The sequence below is a fragment of the Trachypithecus francoisi genome, unplaced genomic scaffold (genome assembly GCF_009764315.1).
Source record: "Trachypithecus francoisi isolate TF-2019V2 unplaced genomic scaffold, Tfra_2.0 Contig00782, whole genome shotgun sequence".
Taxonomy (NCBI): Eukaryota; Metazoa; Chordata; class Mammalia; order Primates; family Cercopithecidae; genus Trachypithecus; species Trachypithecus francoisi.
In genome coordinates, this window is record NW_022680894.1 from 7,970 (window position 1) to 30,376 (window position 22,407).

General features: G+C 45.2%; 1 protein-coding gene across 1 annotated transcript; it reads right to left on the bottom strand.

The window, feature by feature from the left end:
* Window positions 1–408: 408 nt before the first annotated feature.
* LOC117088759 (aspartate-rich protein 1-like) lies at window positions 409–16,578 on the bottom strand. The gene is made up of 7 exons (XM_033219918.1): window positions 16,512–16,578; window positions 16,094–16,254; window positions 10,314–10,381; window positions 9,233–9,254; window positions 1,377–1,456; window positions 886–907; window positions 409–583 (listed from the first exon to the last, which is right to left on the bottom strand). The coding sequence occupies exons 2-7, from the start codon at window positions 16,140–16,142 to the stop codon at window positions 411–413; spliced, it is 414 nt and encodes a 137-aa protein (XP_033075809.1). The 5' UTR covers window positions 16,143–16,254; window positions 16,512–16,578; the 3' UTR covers window positions 409–410.
* Window positions 16,579–22,407: the final 5,829 nt, after the last annotated feature.

Consider the following 22,407-nt stretch of genomic DNA (forward strand, 5'->3'; position numbering starts at 1 on the left):
GAATATTCACTCTGCCATCCACCCCGGAAGATCCCTTCAAACCAGGAGCGCACAGCGAGGACAGAAACAGAATGTGCACTAACAAGTCCTGAAAATTCAGAGGGTGATTCTCGATTTCTCCGTGGCACACAGCAGAAGAACTGTGTCTCTAGGTTCCAGGAAATGCCTGCGAGAGAGCTGTGTCCCCCAGATTGCCTTCATCACAGATGACACCCAGTGCTTAAGCCTACACCCCTTGTGCACCATCCCTAGGAGTGCTGACTAATCCAAACCAAAGGCTCTGATGTTCCACAGGCAGAAAAGAGCGGGTGGACTGCAAAGAGAATCTCTCATGAACGCAGTACCCCCATAGCCCATAGAGACACTTCTTACCATGATGCCAAGAAACTCTGAAAACAACAAGCCAGACCTCACACATATGTCCATTTTCCTTCTGATTTCATACCCCCTCCTTCAGCCCCTCCTCCCAAGCAGCAGGGATAACCTGGAGGCTCCTGGGAACCTTTTCCCATTGGGTTTTTCCTGGCACGTAGTTCCCTACCTGGATGAGTCTCCTCGTCACTTATGCTCTCCAGCGTCAAGTCTTTAGAAAGAAAAACACCAGGATAAGTCATTAGAGAGAGTGACTCATCCATTCCTCCTACTTTAGCTGAAGCTGATTGATAGGCTATTCTCCCACCCCATACTGCTTCATACATGATCCCCTAATCTTTCTTCTGGGTTGACAAAGCTTCCTATAGCTTCCCGGGCCAGAGTTCTATACTGGCAATATCACTTTCACGAGAACCCCAAGCCTCTTTCCTAGCAGGAACCCAGAATCAGGTTTCTATACACTGAAGCTAGCAAGTTTTTCCCTCTGTAAGTGAGTTATTTCATGGTACATACCATTTTCTTTCCAAGCTGTTATCTGAAATTATATAAAAGAAAACATGAGAATCAGATTCTGCTGTGCGCTTCACACAGATCTGTTATTCTTTGGACAATGATAAAAAACCAGAAGGCAGTACAGTGATTGAGCCATAGGTCAAAATCCCCAAAGACTAGCACAGAGGATAGCTATTAGAAAACAAGACCTCTATTCACAGAATTTACCTTTAAATTTAATTTTATGTGCAAATGTACAATGCTTAATCCAAGGAGGAAAACTGGTATTGTGGAAAATGCCTCAGTGTTCCAGTTGATACTGGATGCTGTCATTTAGAAGCAGCATAGCGGACCATGTATCAGTTGGGAAGACACTCCTACTGAATTCCAGCCCCACAAAGACAATAGTGTACAGTGCACATAATATGCATTGCCAGGTTTTCAAATCAAAATTAATTGAGAAGAATCAGGAAAGCTACATTGCTGTAGAAGACAAAAAATGTGGGTCTTACCTGGACATCACCATCATCATCAGCATCTTCATCTTTAAGTCGTGGTGAGCATCTTAAAAACAAGTCATCCTCAGGATGAGCTGGAAGGACACAGAGGAAAGATCAGTGCACCGGTGGTTAGTGACTGAGTCACTCAGGAGGCTTTGCCTGAATTGTTGTATAGAGGTGGTTGATTAATAAGCATGGACTGAGTTGATGTTGGGCTATTCCCCTGAGTGGAAGAGGGATGGCAGAGAAGGGGAGCTGGAAAGAAATGAGACATGGAGGCCTTGGCCTTCTACTGGAGGTATCGGGCAGCAACACAAAATAGTCAACCCAAAATGGAACTAAAATGCACACTGAGGGTCAGTGAAAGAGTGCCTTCCTCCTTCTCAAATGTTTTGAAACTCCATGAAACAAACAGCATTTTCTTAATGTATTCAAGACCATGTCAGTACACTAGGATCTAATTATGCTGATACCACATGTAGCATCTGTTTTAAAGGATTCATTACTTGATTAAAAGCCTATTTTATTAGTGAAATGGACTGAATTTTACCCAAATTACTCTATTCTATTAATCACACATTCTTCTTCATAGAGATCATTTAAAAATTCAAATTAAAATGTTACAATAAAAATAGTCATGATTTCCTCTTTGTAAGTCTTCTTCTGGAATGACTTCTAAACACCCTTCTGTTTAGAAGGGTGGGGCCCTGTGATCAGGGGCTTCAGCAGCTCCTGTGTGACTCTCCCTGGGGAGATTCCCTAAAAATCAAGCTTCCTTCAAACAGGCCAAGTTCACACGGCCTGCTCTACCTACACCAGTGAAGCTGAGAGACATGACTCTGAACACTTTAAGCCATAAAGATAAGTTTAAAGGTTCAAATACACATTATCTACTGAAATGAGGAAATGTATACCAATAGAAATGAACAAATTCATGAAAAAACGTTCATGAGTATGGGGGTGATTTTTGGTTAACTAGCTTACATAAAAATTATTTTTTGGCCGAGTGCTCTGGCTCACACCTGTAATCCCAGTACTTTGGGAGGCTGAGGTGGGTGGATGAGGTCAGGAGATCACGACCAGCCTGGCCAACATGGTGAAAACCTGTCTCAAGTAAAAATACAAAAAATTAGCCAGACATGGTAGTGAGCACCTGTAATCCCAGCTACTCAGGAGTCTCAGGCAGGAGAATCACTTGAACCTCTGAGGCAGAGGTTACAGCGAGCTGAGATCATGCCATTGCACTCCAGCCTGGGCAAGAAGAGTGAAGTTCCATCTCTCTCTCTCTCTCTCATCAAATATATATACATATACATATATATATATATATATATAATATATATATATATATATATATATATATGTGATGCCTGTTCATTCAGACATATAAAACATTGGTATAAGAAATCAAAAATTTCTACCAGTCATGTTAAATCAAACTTATCAGCTGTCAACATGAAGATCCTAGGAAGTAAAGAAGGTACACATAAGTGGAAAGGCATCCTGTATTCATGGATAGGAAGACCAAACCTGACTAACACACAATACTACACACATGATCTACAGACTCACAACAATTACTATCCAACTGGTAACAGCCATCTGTGCAGAAATGGAAAAGATAATCCTACAATTTTAATGAATTTTATGTGCCTCAAGTAACCATGATGACATTAAAAAAATAAAAAACATTCATGAGATTGAAATCCACACACACACGCACACAAAATACAGAAATACAGACACCATGGTTCTAGCATAAGGGCACTCATAAGTTTCACAGATACAGAGAGCCCAGAATTGAATGAACACACATACAGTAAACTGATCTTCAACAAAGGTGTCAAAAATACACAATGGGGGGAAAGGAAAGCTTCTTCAACAAATGATGGTAAAACTGCATGTTCTCATTCAAATGAAGAAATAGAATGCTGACAGTGTGCTCAAGGTTGTGCTTCTCCCTCCATTTCCAAGACACTGGAGCTTTTGCAGTGAGCCCAGAGTGAATTTGCATTCTGTCCTCCACACCCAGGAAGAGCTCTTGATACCAGAGGGAAGCAAGAAAAACGGACAAATGAGTATGCTGCCAGGAAACTTTATAGCTCATAAGATATGGATTGATTTCTCATATGCATCTGGGCACACCACATAAGAATTTTGCCTCCAGCATAAAGTAACTGCTTGTTATAAAACTCTGTCCTAAACAAAAGGCTTTGAGATTTTGCAGTGTCAGAGACAGAAAAGAGCAGGTGTTTTAGAAAGATCATCTTTAAATAATAAAGTAAGAAGAGTTGATTGAAAACACAGGATACTCGGCCGGGCGCGGTGGCTCAAGCCTGTAATCCCAGCACTTTGGGAGGCCGAGACGGGCGGATCACGAGGTTAGGAGATCGAGACCATCCTGGCTAACACGGTGAAACCCCGTCTTACTAAAAATACAAAAACTAGCCGGCGAGGTGGCGGGCGCCTGTAGTCCCAGCTACTCGGAGGCTGAGACAGGAGAATGGCGTAAACCTGGGAGGCGGAGCTTGCAGTGAGCTGAGATCCAGCCACTGCACTCCAGTCCGGGCGACAGAGCGAGACTCCGCCTAAAAAAAAAAAAAAAAAAAGAAAACACAGGATACTCAAAAGACCATAAACATAGTACTTCTCACCATGATGACAATTAAACTCTAAAAAGAACAAACTTGACTTATATTTACTTTTTTTTTCTCTTTCTACACCCTCTCTCAGCCTCCCAAGCAGCAGGTATAACATGAAGGCTCCTGGAAATGCTGTATTATTAGACCACACTTGAAATCTTCTTACCTACCTGGAAAGGCATCCTCTTCCCTGCTGAGATTCTCCAGAATCCACTCTTTAGAACCACCAACATCAGGATAAGTCAGTGAGAGGTGCACTCACTTCTCCTACTCCAGGTGAAGACACACTGGCTCACACAAAATCTCCTGGTTGGTCCTCTGGGTTCACACACATTTCTACAGTCCCTCTGCTCATAGTTACACACTTGTAAAATCATTTGCTCTCACCAGACTCCCAACATTTTTTAACAGGAACCCAGATTAAGGTTTCTATATATTAAAGCCAGCAAGTTGGTTTCTCAGAAAATGAGTTAGTTCAAGGTACGTACCCTAGTCAGGCAATGGTAAAATTTGAAATGAGACAAAAGAAGATGCCGTGAGGATTAGATCAATTCTGCTGCACCCCTTACACAGATCTGTTAGTCTCCTGATGATTTCACAAAACTACTTGTGAAACAGTGGTGAGTCAAAGTCAAAGGCCAAACATTCCAGCATAGAGGACATGTGTGGAAAAGACAAAAGCTTTTCCCACAGAATTTCTCTGAAGGTGATTTAACTTGGTAAATGCACAAGGCCTAATCCAAGGAGAAAAACTGGTTTGGAGGAGAATCCCTCTGCAATACAGTTGATGATGGATGCTGTCCTTCAAAAACATCCTAGTGTGTCATGTATTAGATGAAAAGAAACTCAGACCGAACTCCATCCTCACAAAGAGAATTGTGTATGTTGTACGTAATGTGCCTTGTCATATTTTTATATCAAAATTAATTGAGAAGGAGAGAAATCAGGTGAAGGAAATAATGTATACAGTTGTCCATTTTTAACACAAAGTGCCTTGAACCAGTTTAGGTCAGCAAAGGACAAAAGAAATAGGATACACTAGGCTCCTGCTTGGGTGGGCAATGCCTGCTTGTTGGACCCCCCTCCTCCCCACTTAGTTGCCCTCACTTCAACCAAAGAAGATTAGACTAAGATGAAAGTTTACTGGCCTGGAAAATAGCTCATTTTGTCTGTTCTTATCAGCCTGCCCAGCTACTTGAAGAGCCTGAGCTGACTAGGATGGCAATGCATTGTGGGCTGCAACAAAATGCAGTAAGACAACCCTAGAAAAATACCTAAAACTCCCTCCCCAAAAATCAGTAGGCAACACACCTGGGAAGACTGTGACTCCATAGTACTCAGCCTATGAGGAACCAGGGGAGGGACCTGCACATTAGGGGATAAATTGCTTGTGGAAACTATGCTGGGTGTGTCTGCCCATCAGACACCGGATCTTGCAACACTATCAATAAATGTCTCACTTTTGGCCAGGCGGGGTGGCTCACGCCTGTAATCCCAGCACTTTGAGAGGCGAAGGTGGGCGGATTACCTGAGGTCAGGAGTTCGAGACCAGCCTGGCCAACATGCTGAAACACCATCTCTACTAAGAATACAAAAATTAGCTGGGCATGGAGACACAAGCCTATAATCCCAGCTACTCAGGAGGCTGAGGCAGGAGAAATCATTGACCCCAGGAGACAGAGTCGAGACTGCACCACTGCACTCCAGCCTGGCCAATTGAGTGAGACTCTGTCTAAAAAAAAAAAAGGAAAGAAAATCTCACTTCTTCTATTTTTCAGCTCCCTGAGTCCATTCTTTGGGTTTCGACTGGTGAGTTTGTTTCTCACATCAGAAAACCAACATTTCCTTAGAAGACAAAGAAAGGTGGTCTTACCTGGGCATCATCATCATCATCCAAATCATCATCTTCACTTCATGGTAGGCTTACTAAACCCAGGTTGTCCTCAGAAGAACCTGGAAGGACACAGAGGAAAGATCAGTGCCCTAGGTGTTGGTGACTGTGAGTCACTCTAGGAGCTGTGCTGGATGTGGTGTACGGAGGTGGTTGATTAACCAGCATGGACTGCGTTGATGCTGGGCTATTCCCCTGAGTGGAAGAGGGATGGCAGACGAGGGGATCAGGAAAGACATGAGACATGGAGGACTTGGCCTTGTACTAGAGGCATCATGCAGCAATACAAAAGAGTCAATCCAAAATGGAACTAAAGCACACACTAAGGGTCAATGGAAGAGTGCCTTCTTCCCTCTCAAATGTTTTGAAACTCTGCAAAATAAACAGCATTTTCTTAATGTATTCAAGACCGTGTAGGTACACTAGTACCCAATTATGCTGTGGTACACATCTAGCGTCTGTTTTTTTGTTTGTTTGTTTGTTTGTTTGTTTGTTTTTGAGATGGAGACTTGCTCTATCACCCAGGCTGGAGTTCAGTGACTGGATCTCAGCTCACTGCAAGCTCTGCCTCCCAGGTTTATGCTGCCTCAGCCTCCCGAGTAGCTGGGACTACAGGTGCCCATCTAGTTTTTTGTATTTTTTTTTTTTTAGTAGAGACGGGGTTTCACCGTGTTAGTCAGGATGGTCTCGATCTCCTGACCTTGTGATCCGCCCGTCTCAGCCTCCCAAATTGCTGGGATTACAGGCTTTAGCCACCGCGCCCGGCCTAGCATCTGTTTTAAAGGATTACTTAATTTATTGGTGAAATGGATTCCATTTTACCCAAATTACTCTATTCTATTGATCACTTTTTTTTTTTTTTTCCCTGAGATGGAGTGGCACTATGTACCCCAGGCTAGAGTGCAGTGGTGTGATCTTGGCTCACTGCAAGATCCGACTCCCAGGTTTATGCCATTCTCCTACCTAGCCTCCTGAGTAGCTGGGACTACAGGCACCCACCACCACACCCAGCTAGTTTTTTTGTATCTTTAGTAGAGACGGGGTTTCACTGTGTTGGCCAGGATGGTCTCCATCTCCTGACCTCGTGATCCACCCACCTCGGTCTCCCAAAATGCTGGGATTACAGGAATGAGCCACTGCACCAGACTGATCACAATTTCTTCTTCATAGAGGTCACTTAAAAAATTAAGTATTAAAATGCTAAAATTAAAAACAGTCATGATTTTTTCCTTATAAGTCTTCTTCTGGGACTATGGTGTGTGCACACAACCTTTTGGGTCCCTGTGATCAGGGTCTTCAGCAGCTCTGTGTCACTCTCCTCGGAGATTCCCTAAAGATCAGGCTTCATTCTAACAGGCCAAGCTCACACAGCCTGCGCAACCTACACCAGTGAAGCTGAGAGATGTGGCTCTGAAAACTTTCTGCCATGATGATAACTTTTCAGGTTCAAATATACATGATCTACTGAAACGAGGAAATGTATACCAATAGAAATGAACAAATTCATGAAAAATTGTCCTTGAGTACAGAGGTGATTTTTGGTTAACTAGCTTATATAATATTTTTTATTTGATGCCTAATCATTCAGACATACAAAATATTGGTAAAAGATATCACCAATTTGGCCAGGTGTGGTGGCTCATGCCTGTAATCCCAGGCTTTGGGAGGCCTAAGTGGGTGGATCATGAGGTCAAGAGATCGAGACCATCCCGGCCAACATGGTAAAATCACGTCTCTAATAAAAATACAAAAATTAACTGGATGTGGCAGCACACACCTGTGGTCTCAGCTACTTGGGAGGATAAGGCAGGAGAATCACTTGAATGTGGGAGGTGGAGGTGGCAGTAAGTGGAGATCACATCATTGCACCCCAATATGGTGACAGAGTGAGACACTGTCTCAAAAAAAAAAAAAAGAAAGAAAGAAATCACAAATTTATATCAGTCATGTTAGATCTAATTAATCAGCTGTCAGTATAAAGATTCTAGAAAGTTAAGAACGTACAAATAAGTTGAAAGCCTTCCCATATTCATGGATAGGAAGACTAAACCTGATTAACACACTATACACGCATGATCTACAGACTCACAACAATTGCTATCAAACTGGCAGCAGCCATCTGTGCAGAAATGGAAAAGGTAATCCTAAGACGTTAACGAATTTTTATATGCCTCAAATAACCATGGTAACATTGAAAAAGAATAGTGTTGGAAGATGCACATTCATGAGGTTGAAATCTACAAAAAACAGAGACATTCAGACAGCATGCTTCTAGCGTGGGGCACCCATAAGTATCACAGATATAGAATCGAAAGCCCAGAATTAAATGCACACATACAGAGTCAGCTGATCTTCAACAGAGGTGCCAAGAATACACAATGGAGAAAGGAAAGCCTCTTCCACAAATGATGGTAAAACTGCATATTCTCATTCACATCAAGAAATGGAATGCTGACAGTGTACTCAAGGTTGTGCTTCTCCCTCCATTTCCAAGACACCAGCTTTTGCAGTAAGCCCAGAGTGAGTTTTCATTCTGTCCTCCGTGCCCAGGGAGATGCCCTGACACCAGAGGTAAACAGCAAGGACAGACAAATGAATGTGCTGCCATGAAACCCAACAGTTCATAAGGTGAGGATCCATTTCTCCTATGCATCTGGTCACACCGCAGAAGAATTCTGTCTCCAGGATTAAGTAACTGCCTGTGACAGAACTGCATCCCAAACCAAAGGCTCTGACATTTTGCAGTGGCACAGGCAGAAAAGAGCAGGTGTTCTCAGAAAAATCATCTTTAAATAATAAAACAAGAAGAGTTTATCAAAAACACAAGATACTCAAAAGCCCCTAAACATAGTACTCCTCACCATGATGACATTAAACTCTGAAAATAACAAATGCGGCTTATATTTACTTTTTCTTTCTCTTTCTACACCCTCCCTCAGCCTCCCAAGCAGCAGGTATAACATGAAGGTTCCTGGAAATGCTGTTTTATTAGATCCCATCTGATGTCTTGTTGCCTACCTGGAAAGGTATCCTCTTCCCTGCTGAGATTCTCCAGAATCCGCTGTTTAGAACCACCAACATCAGGATAAGTCAGTGAGAGGTGCACTCACTTCTCCTACTCCCAGTGAAGACATACTGGCTCACACAAAAGCTACCGGCTGGTCCTCTGGGTTCACACACATTTCTACAGCCCCTCTGCTCATAGCTATACACTTGCAAAATTATTTGCTCTCACCAGACCCCCAATATTTTTAACAGGAACCCAGATTAAGGTACCTATATATTAAAGACAACAAGTAGGTTTCTCAAAAAGTGAGTTAGTTCAAGGTACGTACCCTGCACAGGTGATGGTAAAATCTGCAATGAGACAAAAGAAGATGTTATGAGGATCAGATCAATTCTGCTGCACCCCTTCCACAGATCTGTTAGTCTCCTGATGACTTCAGAAAACTACTTTTGAAACAGTGGCTGAGTCCATATCAAAGACAAAACACTCCTAGCATAGGGAAAAGACAAGGCTTTTCCCACAGAATTTCTCTGAAGTTGATTAGATTGGTAAACTCACAATGCCTAATTCAAAACCAGTGCAGAGGAAAATGCCTCTGCATTACAGTTGATGATGGATGCTGTCCTTTGAAAACATCCTAGCATGTCATGTATTAAATGGGAAGACGTTCCCACTGAACTCCACTCCAAGAAGGGCTATTGTGTATGTTGTACATAATATGCCTCATCATATCCTTATGTCAAAATTAATTGAGAAGGAAAGAAATCAGGTGAAGGAAATAATATATACAGTGGTCCATTTTTAAAACAAAGTGTCTTGAACCTGTTTAGGTCAGCAAAGGACAGAAGAAACACTAGGCTCCTGGTTGGATAGGTAATGCCTGCTTGTTGGGTACCCCTTCCACCCTGCTTAGTTGTCCTCACTTTAACAAAGAAGTTTAGTCTAAGTTTTAAGTTTACTAGCCTGAAAAATAGCTCACTTTGTCTGTTCTTATCAGCCTGCTGAGCTACTTAGGTCATAAGTCAAATATTTGAAGAGCCCCTGAGCTGACTAGGATGGCAATGCATTGTGGGCTTCAACAAAATGTGGTAAGACAACCATTAAAAAAAAAATACCTAAAGCTCTTACCAAAAAATCAATATGTGATACCCAGGAAGATTGTGACCCCATAGTACTCAGCCTATGAGGAACTAGGGGAAGGACCTGCACACTAGGGGATAAATTGCTTGCTGAAACTGTGCTGGGTATGTCTGCCCATCAGACACCCGATCTTGCAAGACCATCATTAAAATTCTCACTTTCTCTGTTCTGCAGGCCTCTGAGTCCATTCTCTGGGTTTCAATGGGTGAGTTTGTTTCTCACATCAGGAAAGTTGCATTTCCTTAGAATGCAAAGAAAGGGGGTCTTACGTGGGCATCATCATTGTCTTCCTCACTTGGTGGTAGAGATTTTAAACTCAGGCTGTCCTCAGGGGGACCTGAAAGGACACAGAGTTAATGTCAGTGCCCTGGTGGTTGGAGACTGTGAGTCCCTCAGGGAGGTTTGCTGGATGCGGCATATGGAGCGTGGGACTGAAGATTCTGAGACCATCTCAGAGAAACAACTATGTTCAAGTAGTGAGCATGAGGGAGTCTCACCAGATACCTCGCATCTTAGTCAGTGCCTGGACCTAATAAGACTCTTGCATTCCCAAGTCAAAGACCAAGGTTTTGATGTTTGCTGTGACATAGACAGGAAAAGCTGGTCTTCTGGAAAGATAACCATTAAACACCAGAGCAAGAAAAAAAAATGGTTACAAACACAGCACACAAAGCTCATGGACACAAATGGCCTCATCTCTATCTTATTAAAATACAAAAGGAACAAGTCAGACTTCTACACATATTTCCTTTGGTTCTGACTTCATTGCCCTTTTCTTAGGTTCCAAAGCAACAGGTGTCACCCAACTGCTCCCAGAGATCCTCCTACAGTATCATTCTCCACCTGCAGGTCTATCTCATTGCAGCTGCCCTCATGGACGGTGTCCATTGGTCAATGTTTAGAGACAAAAACTCCACAAGAAGTTATTCCAGAGAGCAACTCGCCCAGCCTCCTACTCCAGGTGAGGCCACACTGGGTTACATGAGATCACTCTGCCCTCCCCTCAGTGTTGTCAGACTCTCCCTAGGCTCTGTGGCATCAGAGATCTCTAGAAAGGCATTACTCACACTTGCCAGCCTTCAAGTGAGAAACAGGAACTGAAGGAATCACGTTTCAACTTTTTCCTTCTACTGGCCCATTATAGGTCTCACCTCCAATCTCACAGCCCTGAGATTCCCACTTTGATGTGCATGCTTTGAGTTAGAGGAGTTCAACAATCGTTCCCTCAGCCAGGCTCACAGCAGATGTGAAAGAACAGTCTGTGGGGATGGAAATCTCTTCACTGCATGAACAGAAAGCTGCTGGGCCATTGCGCAGTGGCAGTTTTGATGAGGTTCTGAATTTTTTTTTTTTTTTTTTCTGGATGGAGTTTCACTCTTGCTGCCCAGGCTGGAGTACAATGGCATGATCTCAGCTCACTGCAACTTCCGCCTCCCATGTTTAGGCGACTCTTCTGCCTCAGTCTCCTGAGTAGCTGGGATTACAGGCATGCACCACCACACATGGCTAATTTTTGCATTTTTAGTAGAGATGGGGTTTCACCATGTTGGCCAGGCTGGTCTCGAACTCCTGACCTCAGCTGATCCACCCACCCCAGCCTCCCAAAGTGCTAGAATTACAGGTGTGAGATACCACGCCAGGCCCTGAACTTTTTATTGTAAATATTTAAATGTATTTAAATATGAGGAAGCACATATATGACTGAGAACTGCACTAGACAGCACAGGAGATCCAGACATGATGAAGACATGACCCCTCTCCCCTGGGGTTTTCTAGCAAAATGGTTTGCAGCTCTGCTTCTACCATACATTTATGGTTACTTCCTGGGCATCTACACTAGGCCCAGTCACTGTGTGGGGCTGGGGATATGACAACAATGAGGACAACATCCAGGTCCAGAGGGATTACAGCAGAGGGCACACGTGCACACGGGAAGACCGTGGCCCTGCACACCCTGTCTAGACCGGATCAGAGCAGCAGGAGCCGATGGGCCGGGGCACCTCACTGTCCTCAGGAGCTCAACCTCATCTCCAGGGATCCTGACTCAGAAGCTGGGGCAGGCTCCAGGATTGGTGTAGGGCTCAACAGGCTGGACAGGCTGAGAAGGGAACATTTCCACACCTGTGCTAGATCCCAGCCCAGGGCTGACCTAGAACTCATCCCAGGGATGTGTTCACTACAATACCCATGGGGCCTAACATGTTCTCCCCAGGACTGACCTCTGGGATAAGGACTAATGAGGAAGACACAGACACTGCCCTGGCAGGAAACATCCATAGCCAGGGTTCCTCTATCCACACTGTGGGAAGACACAACACAGATAGAGTTTGACACTGAAGATTCCAAACCTTCTGTAAAATAAGTGGAAACTGATGTGCTCTGGATTCCACAGAAGAGTTGCATGGATGAGCTGGACTCTAAAATCAGTCCCCATCCCTTTGCTGAGCTCCTGGTGCACTGGAACTCCTGTCCCTCCCCACCTCCCCTGCTACTTGGGAGTGCTGCAACTATAGGCCCAGTGCTAGGGGGTCTGTCCAGTTGAAACACATTTCAGTCAGGCACGATGGCTCATGCCTGTGAGCTTTGGGAGGCCAAGGCAAGCAGATCACCTGATGTCAGAAGTTCAAGACCAGCCTGGCCAACATGGAGAAACCTCATCTCTGCTACCAATACAAAAATTAGCTTGGCATGGTGGCACATGTCTGTAATTCCAGCTACTCAGCAGGCTGAGACAGGAGAATCATTTGAACTTGGGAGGTGGATGTTGCAGTGAGCTGAGATCGCACCACTGCACTCCAGCCTGGGCAACAGAGACTCCACCTCAAAAAAAAAAAAAAAACACAGACATGCACACATACATTTCTGGGCCAGACAACCCTTGCCCAATAGTGTCTCCTCAAGGACCATTCCTCAAGTGACTCCCAGAAGAGGTGAAAAAGAAAAACTCATCTGTCCCAGCCCCAGGAAGATCAGACCTGGGACCTGTCTGTGTCTGTCCTGACCCTGAAGTCCATCCCTGCTGACTTGTGTCCTGTGTCAGAGAAGTGGGGACCTGATTCCTGTTCTGGTTCCTCACCAACTTCTGCTGGTGTCACTGCCATCATCGCACAAAGAGATGGAGAAGACAAGAGAAAGCGATGAAACTCCATTCTTGAGGCATTCAGGATGATGTCCACACCATGCTCTCCGCAGACAGGAAGGCCAGATCCTGCTCACTCCTACTCAGAAGGGGTCTCAGAGATATGAGTACTAACCTTGTGATTTTTCTCCTCTTCTCTTCCTTTGTTTTTCTTTTTTTTGAGGCAGAGTCTCACTCAGTCATTCAGGCTGGAGTGCAATGGCTCAATCTCGGCTCACTGCAACCTCTGCCTCCTGGATTCAAGTGATTCTCCTGCCTCAGCCTCCTGAGTCGCTGGGATTACAGGCACCCATCACTACACCCAGCTAATTTTTGTATTTTCAGTAGAGACAGGGTTTCACCAGGTTGGCCAAGCTGGTCTCGAACTCCTAACCTCAGGCAATCCACCCACCTTGGCCTCCCAAAGCGCTGGGATTACAGGCATGAGCTACCGCGCCCAGCCCATGTCTTCCACTTCTTTACACTGTGTGTGTGTCCACTGAGTCAGTGGCTGCTGATGCTCACCCCAGCCCCCGACAGTGGGACAGTTCACCATGGGGATCAGTACCTGGTGAGTGCTGAGCCTCACTCGCTTAGCTGTGCAGGAGGTCTCCAGTGAGGGTGATGGGCACCAGGCTAATAATAATGTTGTCCTGAGTTCTAATGTGGCACTGGCCCTTGTCTGTCTGCTATGGATTGGAGCATCTCTTTTTATTTATTTCTTTGTTTTTCAGACACAGAGTCTCACTCTGTCACCCAGGCTGGAGTGTGCAGTGGCTCGATCTGGGCTCACTGCAACCTCCACCTCCCAGGTTCAAGTGATTCTCCAGCCTCAGTCTCCCAAGTAGCTGGGATTACAGGTATGGGACACCATGCCTGGCTAATCTTTGTATTTTTAGTAGAGACAGGCTTTCACCATGTTGGCCAGACTGGTCTCAGACTCCTGACCTCAGGTGATCCACTGCCTCAGCCTCCCAAAGTGCTGGGATTGCAGGCATGAACCACCATGCCCAGCCATGGATTGGAGCATTTCTAATGCCTGAGGTATCCTGTTATTAAATACAATGCAATATCTTCCTGATCTTCCCTGCTTTGACCAAGTGCTAAGGAATGACCCCAGCACTGACAGATGTTGACCTGCACGGTTCTATGTGAACCCTTACACTTCTCAAAATCTGTGAGCTGACCAGAAGCCTGTGGGCTTTCTATGTGTATTTCACAGTAATGTCCATGCAAACGTCTGTTGTTCCATGTACCTTTTGGTACCCAGGGTTATGTGACCACTGGGGCCCCATTTGATGATGGGCAAAGTTTGGCAGCTTATAGGCCACACAGTTCCAGGGGCACACATAGGTGCTGGAACTCCCTGGTGTGGGGTCATATCACCAAGCCTGAGTGATGACACAGTTGAGTAATACAGACCATCCACATTGGGACCCATTTCTGGATTCACTTTTGCCTCTTCCATTCAGGAGGTCAAAATCTGGGTTCACTCCTTTCTGGACTCTCTCCATCTAAGGAGCAGGGATATTGAATGGACCTTTAGGTACAGCTGTGGTGAGGGAGGAAAGAGGTCATTTATGTAAAGTGTATGGTGGTGCTGAAGTTTTTCTTCCTTTTTATTAGAAGAATGACATGACTTGGGAGGCTGAGGTGAGAGGATCACATAGGCCAGGAATTCAACAAAAGTGACACTTGTACTATGCTGGACATGTGGGGCCACATTTTTGGGGAAAACACACATTTACAAACACACTCACACTCACTACACATGGATTCACCCCTAGCTACCTCCCAGCCCTCCTACACACAAATCCACACCATTTAAATGATATGGCTGTTTCCAGGGACTCTAGTGGATGATCATAGTTCTTCACTGAGCCATCTGTTTCTCACACTGCACTCCAGGTCCTCACTCTTATCAGGAACCGGAAGCCAGGCAGGCTCTCCAGACAAAAACAGGCAAGAGAGTCCCCCACAACCCATCACTTAGATTTGTCATCAGCAAGGGAGTGGTCTTAGAATACGAATAGTGTTAGAGAGGGGAACAACACACACTGGGGCCTGTCAGGGGACAGGGGAAGGGAGAGCATCTGAATAAACAGCTAATGCATGCAGGGCTTAATACCTAGGTGATGGGTTGACAGGTGTAGCAAACTACCATGGCACACTTTTACCCATGTAATAAACCTGTACATCCTGCACATGTGTCTTAGAACTTAAAAAAAATTAAATTAGGGTCTGGATGTGGTGGCTCGTGCTTGTAATCCCAGTACTTCGGGAACTGAGGTAGGTGGATCATGAGGTCAGGATATCGAGGTCATTCTGGCTAACACTGTGAAACCCCATCTCTACTAAAAATATAAAAAATTAGCCAGGCGTGGTCGCAGGCACCTGTAGTCCCTATTCAGGAGGCTGAGGCTAGAGAATCGCCAAAACCCAGGAGGCAGAGGTTGCAGTGAGCTGAGATCGCAACACTGCACTCCAACCTGGGCAACTGAGCGACTCCATCTAAATAGATAAACAAATAAATAAATATATATATATATAAATAAATATATATATATATATATATATAAATAAAAAAAAGCTACCTTAAGCGATGGAAGAAAAGAAACAATCTGATCCTTACCTGATTCCTTCCTTTAGGGACCAAGCTGGCTGGATAGGTCGGCTAGAGAATGGGATGGGGATTGGGGTATTTGAATTTTCATTGAGAAAAGGGCTCTCCCTTTTCTAGATCAAAAAGCCTCAATGACAAAGACAAGAGGCAGAGTCAGCCTTTGTCCCCATGTCCCAGATCTGGGAAAGCTGGCTATGGGCAGGAGGGAGCTGGAAGCTGAGGATGTCTCTGGGGATGAGGCTATGGGAAGGGGGTGAGGGTGGCCACAGGTGTGCCAGAGCGTAAATGGCACCCGTGGCTTTTCTTACCTGTGGGCATCTTTTGGTTGCTGATGTGCTGCAGGTCGTGGCCCTCCATGGCTCCCACATCCAGCTTGCCCGGCTCTACAGTAGTGGATTCTGATGTTGTAGCAGCCACAGCCTCATAAATATCAGATTCATAACAGGGTGCTACCTTCCGCCTGCACCAGCTACAGGTGGAGTCGATACAACAGGTCAGTATACACCCCATGGGGCACCCGCACTCCTCTCCACTCCTGCCTGAGCCTTCGATGAAACTGAAATGGTGCTGCCCTAGCAGCCACACTACTGAGGCTGGCACAACACTTGTAGAAGCAGCCTGTCCCCAGGCAGATCTGGGGCCTCAGCCCTTACTCTGCAGCCACCTCCCAAACCGGCTGGTCTATGAGGTCGGGGACCTGCTGTCTTCTTTGAAAAATAAATGAACATGACAAGCGCTGAGAGGCACAAAAACTGCTGTGAGACAGCACAGTTGGAGCTCCTCCTCCTTCCACTACCAGTTACCGACTGAGGGCTGCTGGCCCTGGCTGACGCCTATAATCCACAAAGCTTCCTATGTCACCTGGTTACCAGGAAACAGCCAGGTCAGGCTAGTGACTCACAATGTCCAGCCCCACAGCCCCACCCAAGGCCTCACAATGCGCATCCCTGCTGCTGCCCATCTTGTGGCCACCTTGCCCCTCTGTGCTGACTGCATTACTCAGGCTTTTATTCACTCTGGGCTGCCTGAGCTTTACAGTCCTGAGAAAAGTGGGGGGGGGATTATTATTGGAAGTTACCCTTGACAAGAACTCAATAGAAAATCCTGGTACAACCAGGTGCTGTGGTTCACACCTGTAATCCTAGCACTTTGGGAGGCTTAGGGGAGTGGATCACCTGAGGTCAGGAATTCGAGACCAGCCTGGCCAACATGGTGAAACCCCATCTCTATTAAAAATACAAAACATTAGCTCAGTGTGGTGGTGGGCACCTGTAATCCCAGCTACTCAGGAGACTGAGGCAGGAGAATTGCTTGAATCCAGGAGGTGGAGGTTGCACAGTGAGCCAAGATCACACCATTGCACTCCAACCGACTGACAAAGGTGAAAGTCTGTCTCAAACACACACACACAACACACACACACCACACACACACACACAAACGAAAGAAAGAAAACACCAGTTACTAAAGTCAGTTCCAGGAGCATTTCTGCTTTTCAGAGTCTGACAGCTTTCATTTTCTCACCAAATGTAGTTATACACAAATTTTTGACTGCTTTTCTAACTAAATGCTTCTCTCCTGTCCTATAAGTGTTAGTTCTTCTCTGCAACTTGATCATAGCTACCCCCAGGGCCCTGGTCCCACTCTCAGTAGGGAGTTATGGCTGTGTATCCTGAATGAAAGCCTGGGAGACATCACACTTTCCCCTCCCTGTCTATAAAATAGGGACTGAACACATCCTTCCCAGCTCTATAATGCGAGGACCTACCAACTCCCTTTTCTCCCTCTGTTTCTTCTTTCCATGGCAGGGATACTCAGATATTTCTTTTATTTACTTATTTACTTATTTTTGAGATGGAGTGTTGCTCTGTCAACCAGGCTGGAGTCCAGTGGCATGATCACAGCTCACTGCAACCTCCACCTCCCAGGTTCAAGCGATTCTCCAGCCTCAGCCTCCTGAGCAGCTGGGACTACAGGCATGTGCCACTGCATCTAGCTAATTTTTGTATTTTTAGTAGGGACAAGGGTTTCACCATGTTGGTCAGGCTTGTCTTGAACTCCTGACCTCAGGGGATCCACCCACCTTGGCCTCCCAAAGTGCTGGGATTACAGGCATGAGCCATCACGCCCAGCCTCAGATATTTCTTTTACTAACAAATCATAAAGCATTATCTTCTTATACAAAATTGAGAACCCCACAGTGGGGTACCATTGGCCTCATAGGATAAAGATGAACAGTCAACATCTGGCAAGCATTATGTGCCTGACAGTGTTCCAACTGTGGCATACTCATTTAACCCTCAGAAACAGTCCCATTGTACACATCTTACAGCATAAATCTAGATGGGAAAGTCAAGTAACTTCACCAAGGTTCCATGACGGCTCAGTGAGTTTAGGCAGATGAGCAAACAAAGGCTTAGTTCAGTTGTCTGAGGCTACACTGCCGGACAGTGGATGAATCTGGAATACAAAGGCTCATTCACTGTCCAGCAGTAGAGTTTAAGAAGAGTTTAAATTTTATTCTGGAGACATGAGAGTCACTGAACCACACAGAGCCGAGGAGTCCCTATCAGACGTGTTTGCAGTGAGGTCTCTGCACAATAGAGGACAGACGGAAGCAATGGGACCAATTAAGAGACATTATGTTGGGAGGCTGAGGTGGGTGGATCATTTGAGGTCTGGAGTTTGAGACCAGCCTGGCTAATACGGTGAAACCCCATCTCTACTAAAAATATAAAAATTAGCCTGACGTGGTGGTGGGCACCTGTAGTCCCATCTACTCCAGAGCCTGAGGCAGGAGAATTGTTTGAACCCAGGAGTTAGAGGTTGCCATGAGCCAAGATCACATCACTGAACTCCAGCCTGGGTGACAGAGAGAGACTTTGACTCAAAAAAGAAAAAAAAAAAAAGAGAGAGAGAGAGACATTATGTTCATCTGGAAGAACAGGTAAGGCTAAAGGCAGTGGAAATGACTGAAGTGGATGGAAAAGTTTTGTGATCATTTGGGAGAGAGAACAGGAAGCATCAGATGATTTGATGTGGAAGAACAGGGGAAGTAAAAGGAAAAACAGGCTGCTACGGCTCTATTTTGAAGGACTAGGTAAATAGCAAAGACTTTCTCCTACACAGAGAATGTAGGAAGAGGAATAGGTATGTGGAATAAGATAGTTTTCAGCTGGGTGCAATGACGCATGCCTGTAATCCCAGTACTTTGGGAGGCTGAGCTGGGTGGATTACGAGGTCAGGAGTTCGGGACCTGCCTGGCCAACATGGTGAAACCCCATCCCTACTAATATTACAAAAATTAGTCGGGTGCAACAGTGGGTGCCCATAGTACCAGCTACTTCGGAGACTGAGGCAGGAGAATCACTTGAACCCAGGTGGCAGAGTTTGCAGTAAGCCAAGATCATTCCACTGCACTCTACCCTGAGTGACAGAGCAAGACTCTGTCTCAAAAAGAAAAAAAGAAAAGAACAGAAAAATAAATCAGATGGCCGAATAGGAACAGCTCCAGTCTCCAACTCCCAGCGCGAGCGACACAGAAGACCGGTGATTTCTGCATTTTCAACTGAGGTACTGGGGTCATCTCTCTAGGGAGTGCCGGACAATCGGTGCTGGTCAGCTGCTGCAGCCTGACCAGCGTGAGCTGAAGCAGGGCGAGGCATCGCCTCACCTGGAAGCGCAAGGGAGAAGGAAATCCGTTTTCCTAGCCAGGGGAACTGAGACACACAACACCTGGAAAATCGGGTAACTCCCACCCCAATACTGCACTTTAAGGAAACAGGCACACCAGGAGAATATATCCCACACCTGGCCGGGAGGGTCCCACACCCACGGAGCCTCCCTCACTGCTAACACAGCAGTCTGCGGTGATCGAGGCGATCGATCGGCAAGGCAGCAGCGAGGCTGGGGGAGGGGCGCCCGCCATTGCTGAGGCTTAAGTAGGTAAACAAAGCCGCTGGGAAGCTTGAACTGGGTGGAGCTCACAGCAGCTCAAGGAAGCCTGCCTGTCTCTGTAGACTCTACCTCTGCGGACAGCGCACAGCTGCAGTCCAATAGGGGAAGCAGCGGGGGCCGGTACAGACGCGAACGACTCTGTCTGACAGCTTTGGGGAGAGCCATGGATCTCCTAACGCGGAGGTTGAGATCTGAGAACGGACAGACTGCCTGCTCAGGTGGGTCCCTGACCCCTGAGTAGCCTAGCTGGGAGACATCCCCCACTAGGGGCAGTCTGACACCCCACACCTCACAGGGTGGAGTCACCCCTGAGAGGAAACTTCCAAAGGAAGAATCAGACAGGTACACTCGCTGTTCAGCAATATTCTATCTTCGGCAACTTCTGCTGTTGATACCCAGGCAAACAGGGTCTGGAGTGGACCTCAAGCAATCTCCAAGAGACCAACAGACAGTCCTTCTGACTGTCAGACGGAAAACTATCAAACAGGAAGAACACCTATACCAAAACCCCATCAGTACGTCACCATCATCAAAGACCAGAGACAGATAAAACCACAAAGATGGGGAAGAAGCAGGGCAGAAAAGCTGGAAATTCAAAAAATAAGAGCACATCTCCCCCTGCAAAGGAGCGCAGCCCATCGCCAGCAACAGATCAAAGCTGGTCAGAGAATGACTTTGACGAGATGAGAGAAGAAGGCTTCAGTCCATCAAACTTCTCAGAGCTAAAGGAGGAATTACGTACCCAGCACAAAGAAACTAAAAATGTTGAAAAAAGAGTGGAAGAATTGACAGCTAGACTAATTAATGCAGAGAAGATCATAAACGAAATGACAGAGATGAAAACCATGACACGAGAAATACGTGACAAATGCACAAGCTTCAGTAACCGACTCGATCAACTGGAAGAAAGAGTATCAGCGATTGAGGATCAAATGAATGAAATGAAGTGAGAAGAGAAACAGAAAGAAAAAAGAAGAAAAAGAAATGAACAAAGCCTGCAAGAAGTATGGGATTATGTAAAAAGACCAAATCTACATCTGATTGGGGTGCCTGAAAGTGAGGGGGAAAATGGAACCAAGTTGGAAAACACTCTTCAGGATATCATCCAGGAGAACTTCCCCAACCTAGTAGGGCAGGCCAACATTCAAATTCAGGAAATACAGAGAATGCCACAAAGATACTCCTCCAGAAGAGCAACTCCAAGACACATAATTGCCAGATTCACCAAAGTTGAAATCAAGGAAAAAATCTTAAGGGCAGCCAGAGAGAAAGGTCGGGTTACCCACAAAGGGAAGCCCATCAGACTAACAGCAGATCTCTCGGCAGAAACTCTACAAGCCAGAAGAGAGTGGGGGCCAATATTCAATGTTCTTAAAGAAAAGAATTTTCAACCCAGAATTTCATATCCAGCCAAACGAAGTTTCATCAGTGAAGGAGAAATAAAATCCTTTACAGATAAGCAAATGCTTAGAGATTTTGTCACCACCAGGCCTGCCTTACAAGAGACCCTGAAGGAAGCCCTAAACATAGAAAGGAACAACCGGTACCAGCCATTGCAAAAACATGCCAAAATGTAAAGACCATTGAGGCTAGGAAGAAACTGCATCAACTAACGAGCAAAATAACCAGTTAATATCATAATGGCAGGATCAACTTCACACAGAACAATATTAACCTTAAATGTAAATGGACTAAATGCTCCAATGAAAAGACACAGACTGGCAAAGGATAAAGAGTCAAGACCATCAGTCTGCTGTATTCAGGAGACCCATCTCACATGCAGAGACATACATAGGCTCAAAATAAAGGGATGGAGGAAGATCTACCAAGCAAATGGAGAACAAAAAAAAGCAGGGGTTGCAATCCTAGTCTCTGATAAAACAGACTTTAAACCATCAAAGATCAAAAGAGACAAAGAAGGCCATTACATAATGGTAAAGGGATCAATTCAACAGAAAGAGCTAACTCTCCTAAATATCTATGCACCCAATACAGGAGCACCCAGATTCATAAAGCAAGTCCTTAGAGACCTACAAGAGACTTAGACTCCCATACAATAATCATGGGAGACTTCAACACTCCACTGTCAACATTAGACAGATCAACGAGACAGAAAGTTAACAAGGATATCCAGGAATTGAACTCATCTCTGCACCAAGCGGACCTAATAGACATCTATAGAACTCTCCACCCCAAATCAACAGAATATACATTCTTCTCAGCACCACATCGCACTTATTCCAAAATTGACCACATAACTGGAAGTAAAGCACTCCTCAGCAAATGTCAAAGAACAGAAATTATAACAAACTGTCTCTCAGACCACAGTGCAATCAAACTAGAACTCAGGACTAAGAAACTCAATCAAAACCGCTCAAATACATGGAAAATGAACAACCTGCTCCTGAATGACTACTGGGTACAGAACGAAATGAAAGCAGAAATAAAGATGTTCTTTGAAACCAATGAGAACAAAGATACAACATACCAGAATCTCTGGGACACATTTAAAGCAGTGTGTAGAGGGAAATTTATAGCACTAAATGCCCACAAGAGAAAGCAGGAAAGATCTAAAATTGACACTCTAACATCACAATTAAAAGAACTAGAGAGGCAAGAGCAGACACATTCAAAAGCTAGCAGAAGGCAATAAATAACTAAGATC